At 38.2% G+C, this 21,812-nt stretch overlaps 1 protein-coding gene across 38 annotated transcripts in view; it reads left to right on the forward strand.

Moving 5' to 3' along the window:
- Positions 1–21,812, forward strand: part of ABI3BP (ABI family member 3 binding protein) — a 253,905-nt gene that overhangs the window by 81,679 nt on the left and 150,414 nt on the right. For all 38 annotated transcript variants that reach the window (XM_059164296.1, XM_059164302.1, XM_059164308.1 and 35 more), the window contains exons 3-5: positions 7,097–7,165; positions 10,823–10,955; positions 21,355–21,536. In XM_059164296.1, the coding sequence (XP_059020279.1) occupies positions 7,097–7,165; positions 10,823–10,955; positions 21,355–21,536 (384 nt within the window). The remainder of the gene's footprint in view (positions 1–7,096; positions 7,166–10,822; positions 10,956–21,354; positions 21,537–21,812) is intronic.

Genomic DNA, 21,812 nt, shown 5'->3' on the forward strand with positions numbered 1-21,812 from the left:
GAGAAACTGAGCTTAACTCTGAATGCAACAAGGAAAAGTGGGAATTTATAGCCAAGAAGCAGGTGGGAATACATGGATGGAAAATGACTAAGAAGAAACATGAGGATAAGGGGTGGGGGAATCTGGCTAAACTAACCTGGCAAGATTCTTGCTGAAGGCAGGCCAGGGTGATCAAGGGGTGGTGGAGGTTAAGGATCCTCACTTGTGATCAGGTATGTGATCAGGTGTGGAAGATAGGGGTTTCTGGCTAAATCATTTTACTAAAATGCTTGATAAAATTGGACCACAGAGAGATGAACACAAAAAAGCCTGAAAGAGCTCATAAGAGCTACTTAGTCTGGTCAGGACAGAGGATCTTTGTCTGTATGGTGTTTAATTTTATTTTTGTGAAAGTTTTGCATTTTGGACCCTGTGATAATTGCTTTAAAAAAAAAAAAAAAAAGGCTTTGAACATTTTCCTTCCTTTTTATAAGTCCCCAGGGCCTCTAAAGACACAAATTTCTGCTTTCAAGGAATCCCCATCTTTATTGTCATGATAATAGCCATCATTAACTAAGCTCTTTCTGTGTCTTAGGCACTGTTACAGGTTAATCATCACTAAGACCCTTTGCAGGTAGGTACTGTGATTCCCCCCCCCCCCCCCCATTTTGCAGGTGAGGAAACAGATGTGCATACATTAAGCACTCACCTTATATAAGCAACTAGCAAGCAAGATGTAATTCCAGGCTCTAGAGTATATGCTTTTGTGTTGAGAAATTTAGTTTGATATGAAACCAACTTGTTAAAAAGATGGCAAGGGTAAATTATTATTTTTGTTCAAGACCCTTACATGATTTCCTGTAGGAGCATCCTGGCTTATTAAATTTTATTTTGTGGAGTTCTATTTTCAACATTTTGAGGAACCTCCATGCTGTTTTCCAGAGTGGTTGCACCAGCTTGCATTCCCACCAACAGTGTAGGAGGGTTCCCCTTCCTCCGCATCCTCACCAGCATCTGTCATTTCCTGACTTGTTGATTTTAGCCATTCTGTCTGGTGTGAGGTGATATCTCATTGTGGTTTTTTTTTTTTTAATTAATTTTTTATGTTTTTATAAACATATATTTTTATCCTCAGGGGTACATGTCTGTGAATCGCCAGGTTTACACACTTCACAGCACTCACCAAAGCACATACCCTCCCCAATGTCCATAACCTCACCCCCCTTCTCCCAACCCCCCTCCCCCCAGCAACCCTCAGTTTGTTTTGTGAGATTAAGATTCACTTATGGTTTGTCTCCCTCCCAATCCCATCTTGTTTCATTGATTCTTCTCCTACCCACTTAAGCCCCCATGTTGCATCACCACTTTCTCATATCAGGGAGATCATATGATAGTTGTCTTTCTCTGCTTGACTTATTTCGCTAAGCATGATACGTTCTAGTTCCATCCACGTCGTCGCAAATGGCAAGATTTCATTTCTTTTGATGGCTGCATAGTATTCCATTGTGTATATATACCACCTCTTCTTGATCCATTCATCTGTTGATGGACATCTAGGTTCTTTCCATAGTTTGGCTATTGTGGACATTGCTGCTATAAACATTTGGGTGCACGTGCCCCTTTGGATCACTACGTTTGTGTCTTTAGGGTAAATACCCAGTAGTGCAATTGCTGGGCATAGGGCAGTTCTATTTTCAACATTTTGAGGAACCTCCATGCTGTTTTCCAGAGTGGCTGCACCAGCTTGCATTCCCACCAACAGTGTAGGAGGGTTCCCCTTTCTTCGCATCCTCGCCAGCATCTGTCATTTCCTGACTTGTTGATTTTAGCCATTCTGACTGGTGTAAGGTGGTATCTCATTGTGGTTTTGATTTGTATTTCCCTGATGCTGAGTGATATGGAGCACTTTTTCATGTGTCTGTTGGCCATCTGGATGTCTTCTTTGCAGAAATGTCTGTTCATGTCCTCTGCCCATTTCTTGATTGGATTATTTGTTCTTTGGGTGTTGAGTTTGCTAAGTTCTTTATAGATTCTGGACACTAGTCCTTTATCTGATATGTCGTTTGCAAATATCTTCTCCCATTCTGTCAGTTGACTTTTGATTTTGTTACCTGTTTCCTTTGCTGTGAAAAGCTTTTGATCTTAATGAAATCCCAATAGTTCATTTTTGCCCTTGCTTCCCTTGCCTTTGGCGATGTTCCTAGGAAGATGTTGCTGCGGCTGAGGTCGAAGAGGTTGCTGCCTGTGTTCTCCTCAAGGATTTTGATGGATTCCTTTCTCACATTGAGGTCCTTCATCCATTTTGAGTCTATTTTAGTGTGTGGTGTAAGGAAATGGTCCAATTTCATTTTTCTGCATGTGGCTGTCCAATTTTCCCAACACCATTTATTGAAGAGGCTGTCTTTTTTCCATTGGACATCCTTTCCTGCTTTGTCTAAAATTAGTTGACCATAGAGTTGAGGGTCTATTTCTGGGCTCTCTATTCTGTTCCATTGATCTATGTGTCCGTTTTTGTGCCAGTACCATGCTGTCTTGATGATGACAGCTTTGTAATAGAGCTTGAAGTCTGGAATTGTGATGCCACCAACTTTGGCTTTCTTTTTCAATATCCCTTTGGCTATTTGAGCCAGCAATTGCACTACTGGGTATTTACCCTAAAGATACAAATGTGGTGATCCAAAGGGGCACGTGCCCCCGAATGTTTATAGCAGCAATGTCCACAATAGCCAAACTATGGAAAGAACCTAGATGTCCATCAACAGATGAATGGATCAAGAAGAGGTGGTATATATACACAATGGAATACTATGCAGCCATCAAAAGAAATGAAATCTTGCCATTTGCGACGACGTGGATGGAACTAGAGCGTATCATGCTTAGCGAAATAAGTCAAGCAGAGAAAGACAACTATCATATGATCTCCCTGATATGAGGAAGTGGTGATGCAACATGGGGGCTTAAGTGGGTAGGAGAAGAATCAATGAAACAAGATGGGATTGGGAGGGAGACAAGCCAGAAGTGACTCTTAATCTCACAAAACAAACTGAGGGTTGCTGGGGGGAGGGAGGTTGGGAGAAGGGGGGTGAGGTTATGGACATTGGGGAGGGTATGTGCTTTGGTGAGTGCTGTGAAGTGTGTAAACCTGGCGATTCACAGACATGTACCCCTGGGGATAAAAATATATGTTTATAAAAAATAAAAAATTTTTTAAAAATTTTTATTTTGTGGAAATTTGCACTGCAGAAATGAAGCTCGCTATGACTTCATTCTAGAGCAGTGTGGTTTGCAAGGTGGAGGTCCTCTAATAAAAATGTGAAAATTGGAATTTATCAAACAGAGCGATTATTGAAGAATTATTTGCATTACCAAAAACTCTAGCACTTTATAAAGAATTTCAGTAGTAGATTTCCTTAAACAGTAAGCTGTCACAATCCTTCACCTCAGGGCATTTGAAATATTAAGAGAATTAGATGTAATCAGTCTGCAACACAGTATAGGCTTAACTGTATTCTACACAAATTTGCTGAAGTGGACATTTTAATTATATACATTTTCTAAATGAAGAACGAGTGTGTTTTGGCATGTGTGAATAGAATGGCTGACCAAGCTACAGTGTATGTATTTCCAGGCTACTACAGATTTGCAAAGAGTTTCAGAGTACAGAACTGAAATAGATATTTTGGTTTTTAGTTGTTTTATTTTTCCATGTTTGCATTCCAAATCGAGCACAAAGACTGCTGAAATATATGAATGTTGGGAGTTTCTAATGAGTAGTGAGAGGCCTCCTGTCTGCCCCCTGTTCCCGACATCTGTTCTAATTTGTATCTGGCTGTCACAGCCTAGGCTTTATGCAAAATGACTGATCATAACAAAAATTACTTTTAAATTGCTCTTATAAACATATGTCTTGGATCATGGCACTATCTCTGGCTTCCACGCATGTTATTTTTCTAGTATTTCAGGCTTTTTTTTTTAAGCTGCTGAGGCAGAATTGAATTAATGTGCATCAAGGAAGGAAGTGAAAAGCTAAGAGACCCTGCCACAGTGAGGGTAACTTAAGAAAAACAGAGATTTCGTTTTGGTTTCTAGAAGTAAATTCAAGACAGCATATGATTTGCACAGCCAAATTTCAAAAAGCAGGAGAAAATTATCATTAAAGATCCTAAAATATTTCCTTTCTTCCACAGGTTCCCAGCTTGTGATGGTGTTATTTTATTTGCTATCCAATGGCATTAAGTAAATTAAAATTTTAAATCATTAACCTAAATTTTGCCATTTCTCTTTACATCATGCAAGGCCAGTTTTAAAGGCCAAGATGGGCCTTTAACACCAAAGCAGAATCACAGATCACACAATTTGTAATTTGTCATTGATACGTGCATGTGTATCTCCTTACCCAAAGAATGGAAATGCAAAACACTAACTCTCTGTCCTTCACTCCTTGACATGTGGACATTCTGTAACTCTGCCTTTGGCTTACTTATGAGTGACAAAGAAGGGAAAGGCACGGGAACTGGGGGTTGGTCCAGCTTCCCTTTTTCTTTGAGATAGTCCTTTTCGGCATAAGTGGTTGGCAAATACAGAGAACTAACAGGAACAATAGGGGATGCTATAGGATTGCTTGGTTGTTTGGGTTACAAGGCCATTGCCTTCTGCATGGAAGCGACTTTTGGTTTGCTTGAACAGTGAGTGTGTCCACACAGGTCCCCTCCATGCCCTCTTCCTCAGCCAGAGATGCAGTATGCTTGCTCTGTTTGACCTTGGAGTCTTGCTGAACCCCCATGTGTCCTGGGTCCCTGGGAATGCTGTGCTGAGAGGGCATCTCAACCACTATGGGTGGGAAAGAAACTGCAGCCTATCTATTGCTCTGGCTCCTCTGCTCCCACACAGGCTTTATTGGCCCTTCACTGCCCTTACCAAACACAGATGCAAAGATAAAAACTATTAAGAATTTCAGCACACTGACAGCAGGGCATTAAACCAAGCATGGGATGCTTCTGAACATGGGGCCTGTGTGACAGGGCATGTTGACTGCCCATGAAGCTGACCCTGCCTCAGTGACCTCCTCCACAAATGTGCCATAGTGGTGTATATCAAGTAGGATTGCCATGAGGAGTAATTAGTCACAAATGTAAAGTGTTTCGTAAGTGCCCTCCATGAAGAAAGTACTGACTATGTGGTACATTCTTAATACTTATATTACTTTAGATCCCAAATACAATCAGGGAGTGTATTATATTCCTACTAGGGACCTTTGATTTAGGTTCAATCTTCCTTGTCTAAGCCCCACTAAGGAAGCTATGCCTTCAAACACGAGACTCTGAAACATAATGAACATTCCTTTAACCATATTGTGTTCATGAGGCAATCATAAGAAAGGAGACAAAGCTCTGAGGTCTGTTGGAGAGGTTACCTGGTTTCCTTTATGCGGTATAGTTAATGTAGCAGGTTATCGCAAATAAGGCTGTGTGGGGTGTCCAGTAAAAGACAAAGGCACAAGTGATTGAAAGGGCTTGAACTGCCAGGTTGTGTCCAGCTGAAGATGAGGTCAGCTCTGTAAAGCCTTGGGCAGGGAAGGCCTCTGTTCCAGACTCATAGAGGGGAGACATTTAAATCCAGAATGAAAACAAAACAAAGATGTAAGTTCTGTCTGAGTGAGCAAGGGAGAACTCTTGTTGACTACAGCATCCAAATGAGATACGATGCAGAATGAACTTCAGAATCCAAAGTTACTAGAGAATTATTGTAGATAATAGTCACCAACCAGTTCAGTAGAAGTGCTTATGAAATGCTATTCAGTATGCCCAATTACATTTGTCTTATTTATGTATATTTAAATCAACCATCTCAGAAATACCAATTCAAAAAAGAAGATGATTTGAAAAATTATTAGCCCCTGATTTAGTGCATATCGATGGTTTAAACATCATTTTATTTAAAACCTAAATTTTTTTTAAAAAGATCTTACCAATTTATTTTTACATAGAGAGCACACAAAGTGGAAGGAATAGGACAAGGGAGAGAGAATCTCAAGCTGGCTCCATTCTGAGGGCAGAGCTGCAGAATCCCATGACCCTGAGATTATGACTTGAGCCAAAATCAGGAGTTGATGCTTAACCAACAGCACCACTGAGGCGTCCCCAAAGCCTAAATATTTTTTAAAGTTTTCATTTATTTATTTGAGAGAGCATGAGCAAGAGAGAGAGCACAAAAGGAGTGGAGAGGCAGAGGGAGAGAGAGAGAGAAACAGACACCCCACTGAGCAGAGAGCCTGAAGTGGGACTTGATCCCAGGATCCTGAGATCATGACCTGAGTCGAAGGCAGATGCTTCACCGAATGAGCCACCCAGGAGCGCCAAAGCCTAAATATTTTTTTCCCATGTAAATACACATGTATTTACTTTTTAATTAGCATATAATGTATTATTTGTTCAGGGATATAGATCTGCAAATCATCAGTCCAAATATTTTTTAAAAGAGATTCTCTTTTATTTTCCATTGACATATTGTAGATGAAGAGTATACCACCTGAAATTGTGACTTTGTTAAATATTGTTCACAAAAATGATTGGCTGAATATGCTAACAGGCTAAGAGATTATGCAAAGAGGATGAAAATAAAGAGGACATTATGAATATTCATATTACTGTGGAAGTGAGCAGTTTCAGATCATAAGGCAGTTGAGGTCCTGTTGCATCTCATGGGTCTTAGGCAAGTATGATTTTCCTTCCCTGCTTTTGAAGCATCAGGATGGCTTCTGTGAAGAGTAGGATGACAAAATGGGTATGATCAGATTTTTAAAAAATCTCTTTGCAGTGGGAAGGCTTGATGAAAATGTGGCACAAAAATCTATGTATAGCAAGATTCAAGACCTCTCCCCGACTCCCATCCATTTGGTTTTGAAAATCTGGATTTAATTTTCATTTCAAAATCTTAATGGACTGAATTGTCTCAGGGAGTATTAACTTCACACATTCCTGGGTCCTCTCATCCATGGGTGAGATGGTTACAATGATTAAGGCCGGGGAACATTGAGTCAGGACATGGGTTTGCTGTCGTGAACATTCATTGCTCCCTCTCAGAGAATTTTACTGATACATAATGTTATTATTTCCAGATGCGGAGCCTAAATATCTGATCGTTGTGCGGCCTGCTCCCCCTCCGAGTCAGAAGAAGTCCTGCTCAGGTATATTTTGTTCATTTTTCAGATTTTATTAACTTTAAACCATGCTTTGTCATTTCTACCCATGGAAACCAATTCCTTGGGGATGAGTTAGGAATGTAGATTAGAACATGTAACACAGCAGGCCCCAGCAGATAACCTAGCTTGCAAGTACCATGATCTGGTTGTAGAGACTGCTTGGGATCTTATCCCAGCACCACTACATACAAACCTGAGGAATTTAGACAAATTACTAAACTTCTCAGTGCCTCCTTTCTCCTGCACACCAGGGTTGTCGTGAGGGATAAATGAGTTCATGCATGTGTGGCCTTGCAGGATAGGGCCTGCCCCATAGTATGTGCTCACTTAGAGTTAACTCCTGTTAGCCTGAATCTACTTCACAGTGTGTCAACTTGGGCCTTGTCTGGTGTTTTCCAGCTTTTAAGGGCAAAATCTGATGTCTAGCCTTTGTTGAAGGAGACTGTTCACATTTTAAAAGCATCACTCCTTTCTATGCATGCTAAATGGGTTGGAACATGGGTTCTACTTTATTCCTCCTCTTTCTTCCTTTGGACCCTCTTCTATTTAGTCCAACATGAGAGCAAGGACCAATTTCCTAGAATAGCAACACAATGCGGAGACTCCCAGGGAGAGGGAGACTGGAAATAGGAAAGTAAATAACCTACGAATAAATGAGTAGAAACATTTTCTACATGACTAAAGAAAGATTAAAATCTTACATTGTCCCAGTTTCACTATTAAAATTTCTTCGCAGATCAAATAAGTAGGCCATTGCGGTCAGAACCTAAAAAAGATGGGAGTATGCCTTTACCGTCCAATCTCACATCTCCCTGACTGTAGATTATTGATAAAAATATTTCGCTTTTCTTTGGCATTTACTAATGTGAACTGGTCTTAGTATTTCATAACCATGTTTATCTTTTGTAGTATACTAGATGTCAAGCAAAAGGGATCTCTCCTGTTTGTTCTGTGTTTCTAGAGCAATGAAATGGGTTGGGGGAGTGCACAGATCTTCAGATACATGTAGCAAACAGGCCCTTCGCAGCTGTGAATTGTGTCTTCTGGAGGCATTAGCCAAGCCTGTTACCAGAAATTTGTTGCCACGGTCCCCTCCCCTCCTTCCGTTCGTTTTTGCTTCTTTTTAGGGATGCAGTAAGCATTTTGAAAAATACCAATTCCTTTTCCTGGCCTCCCAAATTCTTCCAAAGCAGGAGGGAAATTTTAGTGACTCCTTATAACTTCTAATGAAACTTTATTTCAGAATATTTAACAAAGTCAGGAAGTATTAGTATGGGTCCATGGGATTCTGGCTTCATGTTCTCATCAAGCTGTTTCTCAAGACAAACATAAAGAAATGTGTAAGGGACATCAAAAGAGGGATTACACCTTAGTCACGCTTTGTAACTTCATTTGGGAACTTCTAGGACACTGGACTTGAAATTATTTTTCCCTTTGTGATGACCAGCTCAGGAAATTATTTCATCTTGATCAGGATATAATGCCCCACCTTTCCTCTCGGGCAACGGATGTAATTTTTTTGTAATCTGCTTTTGAGAATGATACAATGCCTAATGCATTAACTTCAATTCAATTTATATCTGCATTTGCCACATAAATTTTAATCACGTTTATGTTAAGATCCAAGTTTAGTGAAATAATTGTTTTATGGCCATGCCGTTCCCTTGGAGAAAGGAAAATGTATATTTTGTCTCTAAATGGCATAATCTTCATATATCATGAGTATGTCAATGATCTAGTTAAAAAAAAAAAAGAAAGAAAGATAAGAAAGGAAAAAAACTAGATTATAGTTCAGAAGAGAGAAATTGAAGTCTTGACCTTGCTCTTGGTGTGACCTTGAAACTTCTCTGGGCCGTATTTTTCAATTGTAAAATGAGATAGTTGTATCACTTAGTGAAAACTAACTCAGGAGTGGAAAAAGGAATATCAAAATCCCTTCAGGCCTTTGTCAAACTACATAAATCCCTTAGCCTCACCAGGTTCTATTCTACCTTTTCGGGGAGTCAGACTTGTGTTCTTGGAATCATGATCATACAAGGTAGCATTGCAGGTGGAGCTGGAAAATTTTATGGAAAAAGATAAAAACACATTTACAAACAAGTGAACACCTATCCTTGACAGTTATTTTAGATAGCTTTTTAAAAATTCAGTTGTGTTATGGTGAGTGCTGTGAATTGTGTAAGACTAATGAATCACAGACCTGTATCCCTGAAACATATAATACATTATATGTTAATTTTAAAAATTCAGCTGTGTTACCATAAAACAGCTGGCCACCATTAGGCTTATATGTTCTGGGATGAGAAGGTTTTTCCACCAGAATAACAACTCAAAGAACTTAAATCTACCAGAAGCATCAAGGATGGCACAATTTTAAAGGACATTGGGTTCAGGTAACTTCCACTAAGCTCATACAAGAGGTACCTTCCTACCCATTAGTTCCTATCACATTAGATAAAAATAACACAAGTTCTTACAGCAAATACAAGAGGCATGGTCTCATGAAATGAAAGACAGAATCCAGTGGAAATAAAAAGAAGGTTTTATGTTCTGCATAGTTTTATTTGATATCTTATTGCACTTTTATGTTATGTACAGACTTTTTTTTATAAGCCAATGTTGGTTTCCATGGCAAAGGATCTTCATTGTTCTTTTTCACTGATCCCACTCCTGAAGTTCCAAATATTTTTTAAAATGCAAATACTGCTCCCCCCCAATATACTGGAAAAGAATCTAAAGTGGTTTGTTATCATCACTTGGTATTGCCCAAATCTGATTCGTCCCATCTAAACAAATGTTCTTCCTATGTCATCCCTACTCTTCCGACAGTATTAGGAATGTAAGAAAAAGAATGTATATGCATTTTCTATTTAGACACTCACTGCAAGAAAAGGGGGTGGCTTATTATAATAGTATGATAAGAGATTTTACACTTCTAAACTAGTTTTAAAATAGAATATAACCTACAAGCCAGATGTTACGCTTTCTTTTCTCATCTTTGATGTCCTTTCACACTATTCATAGTATTGGGAAGAGGGGGAGAACAAACATGCTTTTCTTGTATCTGTAAAAGAAATGAAGTGAGCAACGCATTCGCATTATTTATTTCATTGGTAATAGCCACAACTTTCATAGCTATCCCTAACCCATAAGAAAATAAAACCCAGGGGCACCTGGGTGGCTCAGTGGGTTAAGCCTCTGCCTTCAGCTCAGGTCATGATCCCAGAGTCTTGGGATCGAGCCCCCCCATCAGGCTCTCTGCTCAGGAGGGAGCCTGCTTCCCCCTCTCTCTCTGCCTGCCTCTCTGTCTACTTGAGATCTCTCTCTTTGTCAAATAAATAAATAAAATCTTAAAAAAAAAAAACCTAGGTATGATTGCCTATAATTTATATGCATATACTACCCATATACACATACATATATATGCATAAACATATGCACATAAATTTCAAAATGATATTTTGTTTGGTTTCTGCTTAAATTTATGGGCAAAACATTGATAATATTTGTGTACTCCATCAGAAGAAAAGAACTTGATGCTTTCATGCTCTTTATCATCTTCTTAAATTATTATTGTGCCTTCTACCCCAATCATAAAAATCTACTGTGTTACCAAAGTTAACCTGCATGTTACCTCCCTAGGTAAATCACGCTCTCGCAAACCTCTCCAGCTGGTGGTTGGCACTCTGACACCAAGCTCCGTATTCCTGTCCTGGGGTTTCCTCATTAACCCACACCACGACTGGACGTTGCCAAGTCACTGTCCCAATGACAGGTAATTCATCCTAACAAAGGATTTATTTTACCTGAATATTCGCTCTTGCTTTTAGTAGGATCTGTACATGCTTTGGAAGAATGTCTACGTATCAGATATATCAGCACATATTGATCACTGATTAGCTCTATAGCTTGTTCTGGGTATGAGAGGAAGGAAGATACTAAGTGAGCGTCCCCACCCTTGAAGGACTCATCACCTACCTGAACAGAAAACACATGCAAGCATTTTTTCTTCCCAAAGAAGAAAGTACAGGAGAGAATGAGCCCAATAGCAACTGGGAAGAACCTGTGAGAAGAGTAATAAAATCTCAGAGGAGGAGGCCCGAGGCTGTTAAGAAGGTGGTTAAAAGTAAGAAACGCTGACCTTTGGTTGGAAAGGAATGGAACTTTGATGTGACAGTTGAAGAAGTGCTAGAAGCAGTAATCCTCAAAGGGTGGCCCCAAACCAAGCAGCATCAAAGTCAGTTGGGTTCGTTTCTCAAAGCCTCCCCAGATCTAATGCAGGAGAAACTCTGAAGGTGAGGCCCAAGAATCTGTGGCTTCACAAGCCCTCTGGAAGGTTCTGATGCCCAGAAGTTTGAGAATCACTGGTTTAGAAACCTGGAAAGATACACACAGGATGAGATGCAGACAGAGGAAAAGTACAGGTTTGCAGGACAAAAAAGGAAAAATCTAAGTATATTTTTAAATGATGGCCATTCATCCACCCAGGGCATATATTCGGCACGGTCTATATGCTAGGCAGTGTACAACCTGCTGAAGCTGGGAAATAAAGTGGTTGTTTATAATAAATATTTACTATGTTATCTTTACTTATTTTAAGGTTTATTTATTTATTTGACAGACAGAGATCACAAGTAGGCAGAGAGGCAGGCAGAGAGAGGGGGAAGCAGGCTCCCTGCTGAGCAGAGAGCCCGATGCGGGGCTCCATCCCAGGACCCTGAGATCATGACTTGAACCTGAGCCGAAGGCAGAGGCTTAACCCACTGAGCCACCCAGGTGCCCTTATGTTATTTTTAGAATTCATAACTGCATCTGACAAGCATTTCAAATTCTCAAGCTTTAACCAAGGCATTTCATTTTTTTTTTCAATTTTAAAAAGACTCAAGGTGATTTTTAAATTGTTAAAGTTTTATTTCCTTTCTAAATAAAAAATATATTATTGAAGTATAATTGAAATCCAGTACAATGCCCAGCTTGATCAGTTACAAAAAAAGATGCATAATTATGTATCTTGTGCTCCAACAGGAAAAAGAACACTGTCATCCCTCCAGACAGAGCCTTCTTCGAGAAGCAACCATTGATTTGGGTTCCATCCCTGTAGATTAGGCTGCCTAATCTATAATTACATGTAAATAGAATCATACAGTATGTTAGTTTTTATGTGTCCATGTGTTTGCATTGAGTTTCTATTTATGACATTGCAGATATTAATAGTTAATTCCTTTTTTAAATTCTTGAGTAGTATTCCATTATGTGAATATTCCAGCATTTATTATCTACTCTCTTGTCAGTGGATACCTAATTATGTCTTTTGGGGGGGTTATTGTGAATTTAGACTTTATAAGCGTTTTTGTATAAGATATTGTGGATATAGCTTTTAATGTCTCTTAGATAAATATCTAGGAGTGGAATCACTGCTTCACAGGGCAAATGTATACTTAATTTTGTCTTTTTGCCTGACTTCCATTTACACTCCCATAGGCATTATGGGAGTTCAGACTGTTCCCCATCCTCACCAGCATTCCATACTATGAGTATTTTGCATTTTCACTGTTCTAGCATAGCAGCGTCTTGTGGGAGTTTTAATAGACACTTCTCTTGTACTGACAATACTGAGCACTTTCTCATACATTTTTTTGTCTTGATCTCTCTTGTGTGGTATTTTATTTTTGTCTAAATTGAATTAGAAAGAAGGACCTTCTTTAAAAATGTTTGTAAGTTCTCAAGAGTACCTTTCATATGACTTTGATTAGGAAATCTAGACTAAGAACAGTAATGGATTTTCCTTCACATGTTCATAGTTCTGAAGAAAGAAATTATTGGAAAAAGCCATGTAGAAGATATTGCCAAAACCAATTTTTTTTTTTTTTTTGGAAAAATAAGCTTGAGATGTTTCAAAGTATCTGAACTGTTCCTTTATCACCCACCACTAAGTCCATAACTTATTTTGTTTGGAAAATGGACTCTTAAAAGAACATGTTGTTTTGTGATAATTCCAGCTTCACTGGATTGGTCCAGAATGCCAGGACTGAGAAAACATTTATGGATTGCTTTCTTATTCCTTTTCATTTTCTTTAGTCTCTAATTTGAAAAGACCAAAGGGGAGTGGGAAGGAAGAAAGGAAATTTGGTGCTCTTGCAGCAAAATGCAGCTGATTTTAATACTAATTTGCTTGATAAATTCATGAAGCTTGGTGATGTACAAATTCATAGAGAAAGCTTTGGACAGGATTTCTTCCCATCCTCAAACTTTTCCTTCAATTTCACTTGGTCCTACCCCTTCATGAAAGCACTTATCTGACACTTATTCTAATTGAGAGATGTTGTCGTAGTTTGATAGCATAGGGAGATAATAGGGAGAAGGAGAGGAGCAGATGATCTGGTAAAGCTAGGATATTAACAAGGCCGTTGATTAGAAGACCCAAGTTACTCAAACTAGGCATGCACCTCTCCCTCACCCCCTTGCTCACATACCCTGGCTTTGCTCCATCAATTTGATGGAGTCATGCCCATCAAATCACACTAGTCAAAATCATAATTCTACTTAGAATAAAGTTTTCTTAAAAGATTCAATAATAGTATATCGAGATGCTTATAGATTTTCAAACCTGAATGAGTGGGACAAGCAAGGTACCCTTGACAGAAATAGTAGACTCTTAGGACATAAGTAAAAGGGAAGAATTCAGTGGTGATGCCTGAAAAAAAAGCACTTGGTGTACTTGTGGATTTCATTTACACATGGTTCCCTTCTTCCTAGTTAATACTGTTAATAAAGAACTGACATTTAAAGTCTTGCTGGAATCTCAGAAAAAAAAATAGTAGCCCTTATTTAAAAGTTCTGGAATTACTGTTCACATTATAAACACCCAAATAAATCCACCAGGAGTCTAAATCAATGTAATTAGAAGCAGATTTGGAGACGTCTACCCCTACACGATGGTAGGTTGTTTTTTTGGTTTGTTTTAGAATTTCAACTAAACCAGTAGGTTAGAATAAGGAATAATAGCTATAAGGAATGATCACTTCTTGAAAACTGGAAGATTAAGACGCTGAAGTTTTTCTTCAGGAGTACCTTTTTAAAAAAATCATTGGAATCTGAATGCCCTTGGCTTGCTACAGAAACAGCAATTGATATCATTGTAATCCATTGGATTCTATATTGGCAACCGGTGTAAAAGCTCTGATTCTAAAAACAAAACAAAACAATCAGCAAAAAAACAATCACTTCCCATTGATTCATAAAACCCCATATATACTATGCAATACAAATAATTTATTGGAAATAATTTTCTTTATACGTTGATTTTGGGCTTTCTGTATCCAAGTCCTATGTAAACTGCTGCACTTCATTTTGTTTTAAGTTTGGGAGTATTAATAGAATATCACGTATCCATCATGACGCGTGGCTCTATTCCTGTTTGTACAGGGTCCATACTGGTATCCAATTTCTTAAATCCTTTTCTGGATTTGCATTGGAAAGTAGATGTGCTTAATTATAGTTTTTATTCTTAATAGACTGCAAATGGAAGAATGTACACATTTGTCCTCAATATATCTAAGGTCCAAAGAAAGCTTTCCAAATTGGCCCAAGTGAAGACTAAAACATGTTTTTAACCAGAATTTATTTCCTCATTAATAGCTTATTTTTTCCTTTCCATGTTTCCAGCTTGTTAAAGTGTTCAAGATTGCCTTAGTATTCACAGTTTGCCAACTTATTAAAGCTTTCTGATTTGTTAAAAATCATTTTCACATTTTTTAGGCCCCACTTTTCAGCTGGTCCAGAGCAGGCCCTTGCCTTTCTCTTTGTTCCCCCACCCCCTAGTTTTTAAGAAACGAATATTTTTATGTCTGTACATTTTCATTTGATTGGTCCCAACGCCTAGTTATCCTTTCTTAGTACTTTCCAAACTACATTAATTCTTCCATTCATTCTAACTTGAAACTTGATTCATTTTTTATTTGTCCTCTCCTATAGCTAATGATCCCCTAGGTTTTCTGGGTTCTCTCTTTGGGAAGCACTCACATCAATGTCTTCTATTTCTCCATGTCCATGCCAGTGATTCTAATTCAGACCCTTGTCACCTTATCCTGGTTCCTGGGAATCACATCCAGGCTACTTTTCCTGGCTTCTTGCCTTCACCAGTCCATCTTGGCTTCTGCAGTGCCAAGGAAATTAAGATTATCCACCATCAGCTCATTCTTTCTTCACCCCAGATCCCTCTGCCTTCTCTTCTTTCCAAGGAACCCACTTCTGACCTTAGGCAGTGATCATCACCCCATCCCATCCATGCTTTGTAAATCTATACTCTCACAATGGCACCCTCACTGCCACTGGGGTCCTGCCTCCTGCTTTCAAACGTGTTCAAGATTTCCCTACCCCAAAACAATATCTGTTGATCTTATTTTCTCTTCCAAGCAATTTTTCAGTCTCTTAATTCCAGAACTTCTCAGACTGGTCTGCTCTCTTGTTCCCAGTTTCCATACCCCACCCCCATAGTCTTTATTCCCTTTCAGTGGCTTCTCTTCCCTTACCAACACCCCACTGAAATATCTCTTTGTGGCCACAAATGATAAATTAATTGCTAAATCCAGAAGAGTTTTCTCAGTTCTTACCTTTTAAACCTCTCTGTGGAATTGGTAGCAATCTTCCTTTTTTGACATATGTATATATATTTAAGTAGGCTCCATGCCCAGTGTGGAGCCCAGTGTGGAGCCCAAACTTGAGCTGAAATTGAGTCAGACACTTAACCTACTGAACCAACCAGGCACTCCTTTTTGATGTTTTTATTTAGATTATCCTCTTAGCCTTTTCCTCCTCTCTTGTGCTAATTTGTTATCCTACCTCTGCAAATGGAATAGAGTTTTATCCTTGGATCTCTCGTCTTTGTTTCTCCCTTATCTCATCTGTGCTGTCTTTAACTATCACTTCCAAGTAGAACAGTGCTTCTCAATCTTTGTGCACACAAATCATGTAAAAGACCTTTGCAATGCAGATTCTGAGGAAGAGCCAGAGATTCTGCACTTCTACAAGGTCACCAGAAGTGCTAATGTTGCTTTTGTCCTGAGAGTGGTGGGAGTGACAAGGTGTAAATGACTTCCAGTGCTGACATCTGACCTTGACTTATTTCCTAAGTTTCTAAAACCATATTTTTAGTTGATGGAATTCTCTCCATTAGAGGAGCCAAATAATGGTGGTTAGTACCTCAGACTCCAACTAGATTCATATCTTCTATAATACCAAAAGAACTCCTTTTCATTACTTTAATTTCCTTCAAGTTTAGAAATTCAGTTTTCATTTGTATTTACAATTTTCTTAACATCCATATCCCATAAGGAATCTAGTCTCATCAGTTCTTTTGTAAAGATATAACTTTGATCTATTTTCCTTTTGTTTCTTCCATGATTCATTCCTTTGTTCTCTCCTATCTGGACTACAGCATTGAGATGCCTCCCTCCAATTTTCCTCTAATTCTTCCATGGCTGGTAAGTCTAGCCTCCTTTGTCACTGCTCAACTTCATTCACCAGCTGAAGAATATCCACCAGCTCCCCACTGCCTAGAGAAAGAAATCATAGAATCTCTCAAACTGTCTATCTCCAAGAATATAGGAGTCATGCTCCTACCATTAGTTTTAAATCTGGACTGCTTGGTTTTCAGTCCAGATTTTGTGTTGAAAGAAAGCAGGGATAGAAAGGGAATATTTGTTTTATTTTTTGTTAGAGTGAAAAATATTTAAAGAGTTGTTTAGCACAGAGAGTGAGCGAATGGAATAAGGAAATGGTATAAAATTACCAAGATGCTTATGTGTTGGCAGAGGGAGAACTCTGGAATCAGAGGGAGTAGGGTGGCAGGGAGGGAGTGATGGGGAGAGACACTTTGAGAAGAATAGTGTGAGGGCAGAATTTATATCAATAATCACAGTCTCCGTAAGGCAAGAAGCAAAAATATTGACAAAGGGGATGTCAGTAAGTGTCCTTTAATACGAAGAGAGAAAAAAAAAGTGCAGAATAGGTGTTTTACGAAATATAATGGTAGTTAATTACAAAGAAACAAAAACATTGCTGAAAAAAAGCATAGAAAGCGCAAATGATAGCCAAGCACGTGTATCAAGCCAGGCTAGTTTGTGAAAGGACTAAAATTATCTTCACATTACTCAATTTTTGCTCTTGGTAAGTCACTCCCAGTTATTTCATAAATTTTGTTTATGGGGTTTCTATCCTGTGTTCTGTCTCTGTGTTTTATTGGAATAAGATGCCTAATATGCAGCTAAAGACATCTTTTAGGAACAGAAAGGACCTCAAAGATTGTCTAATCTCCTTTTGAGGGAGAAAAGTGATGAATAAGTGGGCAAAGACTCCCATGAGAGCAGGCTACTGGTTTGCAGCTGATAAATGTCCAAACCAAGCCACTACTTGCCTTCCCCACATGTCGAGGGGCTATGGATTTTATTTAGCTACAATAACCATTATTGTCAATATTCATACTATCAGGGACATAAGCAGAGATAATGGTACTTGAACAGAACACTACCTCCAACAGTTCCTTACCACTTAGGACGTGAGATGTTTTTGTTCTTAAAGTCCAAGTTGCTAGAGGCAGGCTTTCCAGAGGTCTGATCTGATAACCTTCACTGACTGCTACCTGTATCTTTACTAGATTGTTGCACTTGTGTCCAAATTTAATCATCAACAGAAAAGGGCAGGATCAGCGTTTAATCTTCAGTGTCTTTAGACAATAATGGGAAGTCTGTGACTCTATGTTACGGTAAATACACAATGAAATAATAAAACTTACATAATGTTAAAAGGAATTAGGATTGTCCTTTTCTTTTCCGGGTCATTTTACCTATCTTTTTTTCCATCTCCTTTTGCCAAGCACCATACTAGAAAGATAGACAGTGCGATAGTAAAGGTATTAGCTTAGGAGTCAGAAAACAGCCATTTGCCTGGCACTGTCATTGATTACCAGAACTTAGACACTTATCATCTCTCTTTTTCTCCTATAATAATTCTTATTCTCCCTTCAGAGTTTATTGTATGAATAAACTGAAACACATTTTAAAATCTTAAGCCCTCTGCAAATGTTCAGTGTAGACATTTATTGTACTTTCCTTCAGGTTGCTCTGATTGTCGAGGAATGTTGAATTTGGTAAGTGAAATCTTACACAATGACACATTGAAAAAGATCACTGTAAACTTGGTTGCTTAGATCAGTGTTTTTTGGTGATGGAGTTATTGGCCATTTAGAGTAATTATATTCTAATTTTAGAATGACCCCATGAGCACCTAAGTGTCTGTTCTATTCATTCCACAAATATTTATGGAGTACCTTCTGTATACTAGGTTTCAGCTTTGTTTATTATCATAAGGCCTAAATCTAGCTTTAAAATCAAGGAAATGTAACTCATTACTTTACACCAAATAGTCTTACTGACTCTTTTAACACTTAGAACTTGCCTGTATTATACAGTTATCAATTAAATCGCTGTTAACAAAGATAACCTCTCTGAAGCAGAAGAGAAAGGTTAGCTGTCTGTATGTTTATTTTGCCTGACAAACTTGGTATCAGAGAGGGTATTTCAAATGCTTTGTGAGCCAGGTAAAAAAATTTGCAGGATGGATTTTTTTTTTAACATGTGGTTAAGTTTGTAAAGCTTTTTTATACCATTTCATTCCTAGAAAGCTGATGTAAAATCAGGCTATAGGTAACCCTGGAATCTGGCCTTTGGTCATTATGTTAGCTATGCCTCCCCCATTACATGAGAAATTTTCATTCATTATTTTATTTGTAAAATCTGTTGAGACAATTATCCAAAGTAGAATTGCATAATTGCTGTAGCCCATCTGGTCTGATTGCAGCTTCTCTGCACTTCTCTAACATCATGTAATATCCAAGGCAAGAAAAAAAACAGTAAAAAATTCCAAGCAGTATACTTGTCAATAAATGTTTCATACTTCTGTGTTGATGTTTCAACTCACAGGCCACAGGGGATTACTATTCTATACTGTTTGTTCCCAGTAGCAGTTTATATTTTGGCTGAACAGTCTCCTTCACTCATTCTGGCTTTTGCTCCTTTGAAATCAGGGACTGGAGCCCTGACAGTAGTTTTACTAGAAGGAAGATAATGAACAACTCTAAGCATTTCAGTAGGTTGTAACGAGTAGGAAAATAGGCTGAATATACAAATACGTTCAAGGTACAAATGTATAGAAACATAGAAAATGACCCCTTCGCTGTATTTGTTAAACAATATGGCCGCTCCTGACTTCACAGACGTTCAATGTGTGCATTTGCACAGGGTCCCCTACTTAAAAGGGCACATGCTTGGTTTAATGCTCTACTGTCTTTGTCTTGAAATCCTTAATCATTTTTGAACAAGGGGTCCCATGTTTTCATTTTGGAGTGAGCCTCATAAATTATGTAGCCTGTCCTGGCCTTTGTTTTCAGAGATTCTGGGCAATTGTGTTTGTGTAACATCGACAATTAAGAGTCAGCACAGTAAATGTTTTTTAGCACCAGTGTATGAGTGACTTCTTAAGGCTTTAAATAAAAGCAACTAGCCTGAACCTTTGCCCATTAACTTATGCTACAGTGGGGAGTGGGGGAGAGGTACTAAATTTTTGAGAGAGAATTTAAAATAGAAGAACCTAAAATAGTACATCAAACACCTATGTTTCCACATCATACTCTACAGGTATAATTTTATGTACTGAAAACGTTTATTTACAAGTAAGAAGCAGATGAAATCTACCTGTTGGCTCCACTTCTAATCTCACTTATCTCACTGGGAACTAAAGCTCTAATACAAATGTTGGATCCTTGCAATATTTGTTGTCCTTTTACACTGCCAGGAATCATACATGGTAGCATAGTTTTTGTTTGTTTGTTTGGGTTTGGTTTTTTTTTTGTGAGCGTTTCAGTATTTGTGTCAGTCATATGAGACTATATGTATCATCTTGTAATTTGCTATTTTCATTCATTATTTTATTTGTAAAATCTGTTGATATTGATACACATAGCTCTAGCTCATTCATTCTTGTTACCGTGTGCAGAAAATCTCCTGTCTTGATCTGCTGCCCTCTTTGTGAGGCTGTTTAGAGCAGAGTCCAGGAGTGTTTGTATTCTGGTTCTGCCACTGGTTAAAGTCACTAGGTGGGTAACTATGGGCAAATTAAGTGATCTTTCTGAATCTCTATTTTCACATTTGTAAGATGGGATTAATAACTTCTACCACTTAAGATGACTTTAGGACATTTAAATGAGATACTATATATAAAACCTCATGTGTGATAAAAGTGCAAAAAAAGTGGTGAGGATTTTCATTACTTTACCATAGGTATGACTGAATATTTTGAAGCCCTAAGCATATACGTGACCATGATCTTAAATTTGCATTTTTTTTTCATTGTACCCTTAGCTTGGCTTTGTTCCTGATTCTATTTTTATGATGATAAGAAAATTTTACCCTTAAAGGGCCATCCTCGATGCATCTTAGAGTTTTAGGTTCCCCTTTCACAAAATTGAATGATACTACTTTGATGGACATTCTGTGGCATAAACCCATACAGTTCTAGGCTTAACCTCATATAGCTGAAAGAATACAGTATGACACACTTGGAAAATTATGTCTATACATAATGCATAATTGGAAAAAAAATGAACATCCAGCATTTTCCAACTTTCCTTTTGCAAAGTAGTAAATAACAACTGACAGTTCTGAATTCTATCTGTAAGTACACTGCTGCATGCTCTCCAACTTGGAATTAGAAATTAAAAACAAGTACACACTGAGCAATTTTTTTCATGTTCTCTGTAATTTCTAAAAAATAAAAAATAAAAACAGAAGTCAGTATTAAACACAGTCCTTGAAATAGATGGGAGTCTGTGATGTATTAAGAAACTTGAAAGAGCGGGGTGCCTGGGTAGCTCAGTGGGTTAAGCCTCTGCCTTCAGCTCAGATCATGATCTCAGGGTCCTGGGATTGAGCCCTGCATCAGGCTCTCTGCTCAGCAGGGAGCCTGCCTCCCCTCCTCTCTCTTCCTGCCTCTCCACCTACTTGTGATCTCTCTCTCTAATAAATAAATAAAATCTCTCTAAAAAAAAAAAAGAAAAAGAAAAAGAAAGTTGAAATAGCATCCCTGTGAATTTCAAGTGTCGTATTTTGGTTATTCAACAGATACTATACAATTCGCTATAGAGAAAAAGATAAGGAAAAAAAATGGGTTTTCCAACTCTGTCCCGCCACCGAAACAATCGTGGAAAATCTAAAACCCAACACAGTTTATGAATTCGGAGTGAAAGACAATGGAGAAGGTGGAATTTGGAGTAAGATTTTCAATCACAAGACTGTTGTTGGCAGTAAGTACCTGGAACTGCTTCAGTGAGCTGTCATTTTTACCCCCCCCCTTTTTTTTTCCTAAGTACTGAATTTTTAATTATTTTATTCTTAAGTATGAGATGAGTTAGTTGCCATCCTCTAGTACTTAAAAAAATACAAAAGTGAACAGAATTTGAGTATTGGTATTTCAGAATCTTTTATGTTAATGAATTTTTTTAAACAAATAATCAAAGATAAGCTGATGTTTGATGCTTCCATTGATAACAGTTCTTTGGCCATTGTAGTATTTTAATTCA

The sequence above is a fragment of the Mustela lutreola genome, chromosome 2 (genome assembly GCF_030435805.1).
Source record: "Mustela lutreola isolate mMusLut2 chromosome 2, mMusLut2.pri, whole genome shotgun sequence".
Lineage (NCBI taxonomy): Eukaryota > Metazoa > Chordata > Mammalia > Carnivora > Mustelidae > Mustela > Mustela lutreola.